The sequence below is a fragment of the Geospiza fortis genome, unplaced genomic scaffold, assembly GCF_000277835.1.
Source record: "Geospiza fortis unplaced genomic scaffold, GeoFor_1.0 scaffold138, whole genome shotgun sequence".
In the NCBI taxonomy this organism is placed as follows: domain Eukaryota; kingdom Metazoa; phylum Chordata; class Aves; order Passeriformes; family Thraupidae; genus Geospiza; species Geospiza fortis.
This window is the reverse complement of record NW_005054307.1, coordinates 11984361-11993962: the sequence shown is the minus strand read 5'-3', so window position 1 is coordinate 11993962 and position 9602 is coordinate 11984361. Positions and strand designations below refer to the sequence as shown.

Here is a 9602-nt window from a genome sequence, read left to right as displayed (position 1 = left end):
GGCAAAGGTTGAACATGCCATGCTGTCACACTTGTCGGGTTGAACACCTGAAGTGGTGCATTTCTGTCTAATCACAGGTGCTACTTGTGCCTGGGTGGAAGGGAATTGGTGGATGGCATCCTTACTGCTTGAAGAGTGAGCCTTCCTGAAAGCAGAGGCAGGCTGGCTGTGCAGGAGAAATGCACTGGCCTCTTGCACAGGGGCACTGCACAGGGGATTGGGGACAGGCCCAACTGTCTCAGCATGAAGAACTGGGAAGGTTTTGTGTGGCACTGGTGGGTCCTTTGGAATTGAAGGTCTGGGATGGGAAATGTGCACCAGTGTCCCATCCCAGTGGATCTGAGCTCTGCAAGAAGATGCTCAGATCCCATCCCAGATCCCAGCTGGGAGCCATCCCTAACAGAGGGTGGTGAAGGCTTTGTCCAAGGTGCATCCGGTGAATGTTCATGTTCAGTTCCAGGGCCAAGGGAGTTGCCCACCCTTAGCTTTAGCTTTAGTGTTTGGCAGTAGGAAGGAAGGAGGCCTGGGTAAGAGTCCAAGACCTTCAGAGCCTCTCAGGGTCCTCTCTGGGTTGCCAGGTGTTTTGTGGATGGCACAGCCCATTTATCAGTGCCTTTAGTCTGTGGTGACCGAGGTCAGACATGATGCTCACCAGAGAAGTAGAAGACTGTAGCCAGGCTTTGTTTTCTCATGGGTCTGTTACCCACCACCAGAGCTTGTTTTTTGAAAACTTTCTGTCCATGAAAACCAAGATCACTCAAGACTTGGGATTTAACCAACTTCTTCCAACTTTAGTTCTAGCACAGAATCTAGCAGATTTCCTTTAAGTAAATATTTGCCTGCTAGCAAAATACATTTTCTTTCCTGGTCAGTTTTGAGCTGTAGCTCAGCAGTGCTTTTGCACCGTAACTTTGTGTTCAGTCCTAGAGACAGTCTGTGCTGTAAGTTCTGCACCCTAACTTGCACCTAAATGTGTCCAATCTGAGCCCACTTTGAATGTCTTTGCTCATCTCTGCTGCTGGCATGGGCAGAACACTATGGAAGGGAGTTGTTTGGAGCAGATGAGACGAGGGGGCAATATTCCCTTACCATGCTGAGGATAAAGGCCAATGCCAAGCTAGAGGATCCTGACATCCATACACAGAGTATGAGATGCTGGGAAGTGCTCCCATTTAGGCTCTTTAGTTCTAGACAAAAGACCAGCAGATGCTCTTCTGCAGTGTCCTTTTGTAAATGCAGATGTTTGGACTATATTAATCTCAACTTTATAGTTCTCAGTGTTTGAACTAATTTTAAAAAAAGTTTCAGGAAAGATTTTGCAATGTGACCTCTTTGTGAGATGATGGGACCTGAAAACAACAGAAATGGTGAAGAGTTCTCCTTTAGGCAGAGCCAACAGTAGGACTTTAGTGAAGCTTATGAAAAACGGGCATCAGAAAACCGGTCAGTTTAAATGCCACAGCAGTGCTACTGCTGAATGAATTGCTCCTGCTAACACAGCTTGAATGGATAAAATTGATAAAAGCAGGGTTTCAGATGTAGGCTGTCCAGAATTAGTTGGCTTCCGTAAGGCATAAGGTTTGTTGTGAGTAAAGTGGGGGTTTGGTAAAAAATCTTCTGAATGCAGCACCTTTAGTCTGTGCTTGCTTTTGTGCCACTGAGCCCAGGACAGTTCCCAACACACTTGGAGAGCTCAGCAGCTTGGCTCCAGGGACCTGTGCCTGGAGCTGCTTTGTCATCCAAGGCATTCCACAGGGACAGCACTGTGGGCTTTACTGAAGTGGTGCCAAATCAGCCACAGACCATCATCTTTCATGTCAGGACCTGAAAAGTCATTGAAACAAGGTTGGTTTTGACTGCATCTGGCCCTCATGTGAACTTGGCTTTGATGTGGTCTCTTTCTTTGAAGGGCTGGTGAATTGAATTTTTGTTTGGATGTCAGAACTGTCCTTTTCATTATTTCCTTGCTGTTGCTGTTGGCACACCAGGACTGTAGTACTGTAAACCACCCACTGCTATTCTGGGCTTCTGGCACCAATCTCTTTTGACAATTTCACAAGTATTTCACACTTCTCTTAGCAGGAGCCAGGTACCAGAGTTTATGCCATTCCTCCAATAGGAGAAATACACAAGGAAAGGCAGGACTTAGCAATTTTACTGATTCCTATGGTGTGCTTCAATTGGAGTAAGATGACTTATATTGCCTAAGGGTTTTTGGCTTTGGTTTAGGTCCATGAATAAATCAGCAGGCCATGGCTCCAGGAGAGGTGGCTCTCAGGATTCCATGGAGGCCTTGTGCTGGGAGCAGGGGCAGATTGGGCTTTTCTTCGCCCTCCTCTCCAGGTCTGGCAGTACCAAGTGTAATTTTGGGGCCCGGCCTTCCATGCTCTGTAATCTCCTCCTCAGCACTGACCAACAGCCAGAGCTCAACAGGGCTGAAACACTGACAGCTCCTGGCCCTTGTACAGGCTTCAGCAGTGGAAATGCTGAAGTCTCCTGAACCTCTTCACCTTAAAGCATAAAACATTCATCAACTACCCCCAAAATGTCAGGAGGTTTTTCTAGTCCTGGGGAGGGTGGGAGCAAGTGATGCCCCATTGCTGTGCCAGGTGCTGTTTCACGTTTCCCTACTGTTAGTTCTGAGCTTGTTCATTTACCAGTCTTCTTTCAGGACTCCAGTTGTCCCCACTGGAAAATAAAACAAACCTGTTCAATACAGGGGGCTTTGAGCAGATGGGAAAGGTTCAAATGGCACAGGCAGCAGCAACCATCTTCCTGCTGCTTATCCCAGAAGCTGCCTTGAGCCTCAGGCTGCCCCTGACCAGAGAGGGGCTAAAAACCAAGGAAGCCACAATGCAGCTCTTGTCTGTCACCCCCTCATGAGCACAACCCCTCACATTTTATCTTCCAGTGACTGTACAGGAAGGGTCACGTTCTCTTTGGCTTCCTGAGAAATAAAAAACCCAGGAGTTTGGCTATTTACCAGCCTTCCCATGGATAGTGAACAAAATTCATGGAAAAAAGTACTGTGCTGGTTTTACAGAAAGTACAGTTCAAAGGTTACAGCAACAACCTCCTCCCCTCACCCAGGCACAGGGCAGGGAAGGAACCGTCCCCTCCCCACTGACAACAAACAGGAGCAGTGGGACAACAGCCACTGCTCCTGTGGGTCCAGTCATTGCTCTTGGAAGAGTGAAAGCAAAATCTGACATCAGCCCCAGGGCTGCAACAGGCAGAAATACCTGTCCAGTAAGCAGAAACACCCCTGGACAGCTTTTCAGCTGTGTCACTGTCACTTGAAAGCAAAAATGTACATGAAGAATAGTTTTTGAAACTTTTTGTAATAAAATTTAGTAGCCATGTGCAAATCAAACCCTTCCTCTCATGTCACGTTAACAGAAATACTCCTTTCTTCTACAAGACTCACATTCACACAAGTCATATATAATGATAAACATTATTAAAGTTTATTAACAAAAAGCTTTGTACATATCTTTTCATACACTTGGAATTTTACATCTAGTCAAAATAACAGCACATTTCCATCTTACCTTTTGTACAAATTGTTACAGAATATCCACCAGTGGGGCGAGTAAGTAAAATAAACCACTGGTTTACTTTTGTAAAGTATCTACAAAAGTGATTTGTGACATTTTTAAAAAATTCCCCAGAACATATAAAAATAAATTATTTTTTACTTTTTCAATTAAATCTACTAATTAGAAATATTACAAATCAAAATATCAATGTTTTCTTATGAATTCTTCACAATACAAAACAGATTCACAAAACTTTATTTACAGAAATGAGGTAAGAACTGTGCAATGTTTAACTAAGAAACATATTGCAGAATTAACATGTTCTTCCAAATAAGTACACAGTGGAGGTCTAATTACAGCTGGGTCTTTTCTGCTAATAATTCCCACCTCACCCTTGATTAGTGGTCATTACCCCCATTTAAACTGTCCTTCACCACCCTGCATAGACTCACCACAAGATCAGCAACTGCCCAAGTGTTGTAACACAAGTTCACCCGTTTCACCCACTGGGAAATTTTAGTGGGAAATGGTAATTCACTTTTTTGGTAATTTATTAGTGAAAAGTGACCCAGGTAACAATCTGCCTGAGCTCTCTACAGTGGTATAAACACCTCTAGGGAAGGCAGAACAAGGCTGCTGGTGCAAGACAGAGAATTCCCGCTGCTAACAAGGACACGTCTAGTGCATGATCAGCTGTTTGCAGCCATTTCAACAAAATGGAGGTAGCAACAGGCACTTGGTTTAGGCCAAACACTACACAAACTTCTTCCAGTGTGGCCTTCTCATCTGGTAAGAAAACTTTGTCACTGGAACCAAACTGGTTCCTTTAAAAACCTCAAAACTCTAAAACCTACACCAAAATTAATAAACTTTGGATTCCATATCATAATTCTTATTCAAGAAAAACTCCAACTGTACAACAATAGGAATTTAAAGGAATAAAAAGTTCAGAAGTCAATTCCCTTATGAGTCAGGTTCCAAAACAGGTGTGTAAAAAAAGAAACTATGAACAGCAAGTCCCAGCTGCCATTACAAGCTCAGTCTAAAAGGATCTAGTCTAACTGCAGCAGCAGTTCAGATGGGCTGGGGTTGGACTGTTAAAACTACTGCTCTGAAACCAAAGCAATGCATCACTGCAAACAGTTTATAGCCTTTAAATCTGTGAGATCAGGACTGAAGAGTAAAGTCCATGTTCTTCCATTGTTGAATTTGTACTTAGTACCATCATATTGACAAAATAATTATGATTTGCAGAGTTTTATCTACTTCATAGTCTGAGACATTAAAAAGTATATCCATTTTAGTGCAACAAGAAAGCAAATGAAAGCCTACCAAAAATATCCTTACAAAAATTATTAACCTCTTGCTGTGCAGTAAGAGTTCCTTGTTGCTCTTTTTCAATCTGCAGAAAGGGAACCCAGGGTTTGCAGCCACATGAAGTGCTAGAACAGCAGGACGTGCAGGGCTCAAGTGTCATTCAAATGTCAACTCTTCTCTGACGCAACTGGTCCAGTTTTATCATTGAGCCTCTGTGTAAGAGAAAATACTTCTAAAAATCAGATTATAACATACAAAGCTAAGTAAAATTCAATTCATAAAGATGACAAAGCAGCTGAGGTACATTCACTAGAGCCATCTAAATAGTAACTGCTGCATTGTAAAAAATAACCATGTACTGCAGAATGAAAAGTGGCAAAGGAAAGAATAATTAAGGAGCAGTCCTGTACTGAAGCAACTAATGCTAAGGTCATGACAGGCAGCATTAGAAAACACCAACTCTCCTTCTACTTTCCTTCCAACAAGAGTGTCTGTTCCTGGCTGTGGGTCTCTCTGAAACTGCAAGATGGCCAAGAGAAACACCAGGTGACCTCTGCTACATGTGCCCACTGGAGAGGACTGAAATCTACACTTCTCCATCAGAAGAAATAGAATTTCCAATTTGTCCCATCATAATTCTTTCTTTCATATATTGCTACAAAGACATTTCCTGCAAATATTGAACAGGACTGAGCAAAAATCTCATTCACTGAATTCAGAAATTTCAGAAATTTCTGAAAACGTCTTTCAACTGCAAATGAGATTAAAACAGTCAAATCCTGGCAAACAGAGAATTTGTTAAAAACAGTTCAACAATCTATGCAACTTGTCTCAATTCTAGCCTTAAAAAATATAAAATCAATTTCAAAACAAATTTTTGGTAAGGGCTTTTGTTCAAAAGATGTTCTGAGATTTCCTGTAATTATTTACAGCTAACTGTTAACATAAAAACTGTAATGGTGTATTTGTAAAAATACACTGCACTGTACAGACCTAGTAATGGCCATTTAAAAAAGTCAAAATAACATCACACAGAATATTTTGCTTGGATGTGCACCAAATATAGGGACTCAATTCCATTCACTACTAATTTCTGGAAAATACGGGGAGATCAGTTTTAAACATATGAGAACAGACTGTGAACATTTCTGAATGGAGGCAAGCCCTGTGCCAGCATGTTTGCTGTGACAGTCAGTGACCATTCACAGCTCTCATGTCACAACTGCCCAAACCCCAAAGCATAAAGCTGAACAAAAGGAAGTGCTCACAAATTTGAATGGAAGGGAGCTGTTTCCAGGAAAAGTCATCTTGAAAACTCATCATTTATGTAGTTTGTGTCTGGAAGTGTGTCCTACCTGGAAGCAGCCCGAGCTACACAGAAGCCCAGCCCAAGTCCTCCACCACAGTGCTCCTAAAGTAGCCAGAGGATTTGGGAGTGGGGAGCAAAGAGGGGACTCATATTTAGCCCAAGCTCTCTCAGCCTGCTCCTGCAGACAAGCTGCTCTTTCTTCTCTACCACTACCACTTGCTGTCTTCTCCAAAGAATGCTGAAACTTTATGTCTTCCTGCTCTATTCATCCTTTGTTTTTCCAAGTTTCATATGCTCCTTCCTTTATCCTTTTATCTTAACTGTAGGACCCTTAAAGAATTAAGCCTGTTCTCTGAATTCCTGAATAAAGAATTCTTGTCTTAGGTATGAAGATTATGGGCAAATACTGAAGATAATGGAACATCTTTTCCAGAAAAATGTGTCTTGTTTCTTTATCTGTCCAGGAAAGGTTTTATTACTCAATGAAGCAGAAGAGCCTCTCAGCCCTGCAGTGCACAGCCTCATTCTCCCAGGCCAGCAGCAAGATGCACATAGCACATTCTCCTAACACAGGTTCCACCTTCCCAGCAATGGGCTCCTCACCTAATCCCCACAGCTCCACAGGGCCTGAGGCCTAGCCAAGGCACACTGACCAGTAAGGTGGTAAAAGGAATGATCCACAGAACAGTGGGCACAATACTGGGGAAGAAGTAGGGTGAGGAGGACTAGGGCTGCAGTTGTAATTACAAGAAGAAGGCAAGGGTCACTGGATTGGTGTCCTGATCCAGAGAAGCAACAGTGTGCAGCAGACATGTTTGGTGTGACAAGTTCACACATTTCTGAGCCTCATTTAAGTGCAGTCCAAGGCTCAAGAAAAATAAAATAAAGACAAAAAATCCACCATCTTTGATTTGTGAATACAGGCACATAACCTGTTTCTTATCTTTTAGTTACCTCCTGGAGGTACTGCATGGAAAGTGAGGTGAGAAGGATACTTACTGTCACCTTCTGAGCTGCATTATCTCCGTGAATTGAAAGGAATGGGTTGGTAGCAGCTGCATTAAGTGGTGAGGCCTGTGTGCCTGAAAGTAAGCTGTTTATGGGTATCTGTGCTCCTCCAGTAATCTGCAACTGCTGTACTTCAGACTGATGGTGTTGGTGATGGTGATGTTGTTGCTGTACTAATTGATACAAAAGGGCCTGATGCTGTTCCTTGAGTAATAGGGGGAGAGGGAGGAGGAAGAAAAAAAAATCAGTAATTAGTTGCTGAAAAATAGCTCCTCCCTGGGTTCCCTGCTTATCCAGACCTTCAGTCAGTGCAATGCTTAAACTAATCCCAGCTAATTTAGGTTACACTAATGAAGTTCCATGAGACTGTGGGAAAGAAAGTTCCTGTCAGACTTCCCTGAAATCAGTAGCTCAGCAGAAGTTCAGCTAAGCCTGCTGGCTTCATCAGGCCTCTGTCAGAACAAACATACCTGAGAAGACTGTACTAGAACTATACAATTAACAATACAAATAGTTAACCAGTTACCTAATGCCCTATATGAATACTGCAAGCAGAGCAAAGACAGCTCAGGAGATGATATCCAAAATTCTTCTGCTGGTGTTCCAGTGGAACCAAAGACAGGTCACAATACTGTTAGAATCCACACATGCTCCCAAGCTCTGCTGCCCACGGCTGGTGCTGAGAGAGACAAGCCTCCATGTCCACACAGGACAAAATGGAACTCAAGGCACTAGGGAATTACTATTCTAGCCATACACACAGCCCAATAATATCCTAACATTTTACATGACTATCATCCAAAAAGGCTGAAGGAACTGAAAGACTAAAATACTATCAAAGCCTTTAATATCAAGTCAAATGCATTACTACTATTTATATTAAGCTGAGAAGTTTATGCACGCCTTAGAATACAATAGAAGAATAAATCATAGTTAACTGAAAAACTTACTGATGCGAGTTGCTGGGTGCTTAGTAATTGCTGAAATTGCTGGTGCTGTTGATGAAGTAATAGTTGTCTCTGTTGGTCAGAAAGCAATCCTAGTCCCGAGGCACTGTAGGGTTGACAGGGTAATACTGTGGTTTATATGGAAGTATGGGAACTTCTTACTTCAGCTTTCCATTAAAGAAAAGATTTATACAAACAGACAGACCCTATTTAGCATTTGATTTCATACTGCAAATATTGTCCAACTGTCCAGTTGCAATTTCTGACACCATCCCCAAGTCTCATTTATGCTGAGCAACAGCAACATCTTGCCTGTAACATTTCTACTCCATGCACATTATTTGAAACTGAGATAATTATCAATTCTAAAGTACTTTTCAAATGCTTTATACCAAAAGGCCAGATTTTATATTACAGACAGCTTTTTATTACAGACAGCTCTTTGGTAAGACAGCTCTTACCAAACTTTAAGACCTAGCTACCAAGCATTTACTTTACCCTGGTTTCCTTCTAATTCCCATCTTTGGTGCCATTCAAACCACTCATATTGCCCACACCTTTCTGTAATTCAGCAAACACCTTCAGAAGCCTTGCAAGGGGCCAAGGGATGCCGCTGTGGAATGAAGCTGCCTCTGCTTTTGCCAACTACTTCACTCCCAGTCTCTATTTTCATACCTACATAAAACTGTCTGCAATATTTAGGAAACTGGGCAGGAATAGATCCAGCTGACAAGTAGCCTGTAAACAAAGGGTTTCTTCAGCTATACCAGCTTATTGCAAGACCAATAGCATGAACAAGAGTGTGTTGGGAATAGCAGACCAGGAATACAGCTGGATTTACTCTTTCAGTACAGTCTTAGCTTTTACTAGTTTTAAACAACCATTAAAACATTAAGGTGTTGTTTCATGATAAGTTTATCCTGCTGTTGAAAAATTACGTCTATCTCATTCAGCTGCACAACTTCTGTTCCCTCCTCTCATACTGGGTGTTGAACAATGGGCTGCAACCTGTGGGAACTGAGCTAAAACTTTAACCAATACAGAACACACTGACAGATTCTCTGTTAATGTAGATGAGGTCACTGTGTGATGCAGAAGTTCTAGTAACAAGGTGTGCATAAGATGGCAGGATTGCCTGTTGGGACTGGCAGTAAAGAATTATTCACCTAAATCAGTTGCAAATCCGCACCATTAGGCTACAAGCATGTAGCTCCTCAGGGTATAATATTTAGCTGGCATTTTTACAGCAGCCAGCAAACTGTAGCCCAACTCTGCTGTAATTTGACTTTGTCTTAACTAGCCAATATGCAAATACCCAAAGCACCACCATTCTCTCCTACTGGGACAGGGCAAGCCACATATGAACTTTGTCTCCTTTGCTGCATGGTCTCAGCACTACAGGACACACCTGCTGGGCTGCACTTAGGACTTCTATGCGGAAAGGGAAGCCTGTGTCAATTGGAAGTTTATGGGGTTGGATGG

General features: G+C 42.5%; 1 protein-coding gene across 2 annotated transcripts in view; it reads right to left on the bottom strand.

Annotated features, from left to right (window-relative positions):
• Positions 1-3443: 3443 nt before the first annotated feature.
• Positions 3444-9602, bottom strand: part of MLLT10 (MLLT10 histone lysine methyltransferase DOT1L cofactor) — a 101263-nt gene continuing 95104 nt past the window's right edge. For both annotated transcript variants that reach the window (XM_031066797.1, XM_031066798.1), the window contains 3 exons: positions 8124-8226; positions 7165-7377; positions 3444-5068 (listed from right to left, as the gene is read on the bottom strand). In XM_031066797.1, coding sequence (XP_030922657.1) covers positions 5024-5068; positions 7165-7377; positions 8124-8226 — 361 coding nt within the window. In that variant the 3' untranslated portion in view covers positions 3444-5023. The remainder of the gene's footprint in view (positions 5069-7164; positions 7378-8123; positions 8227-9602) is intronic.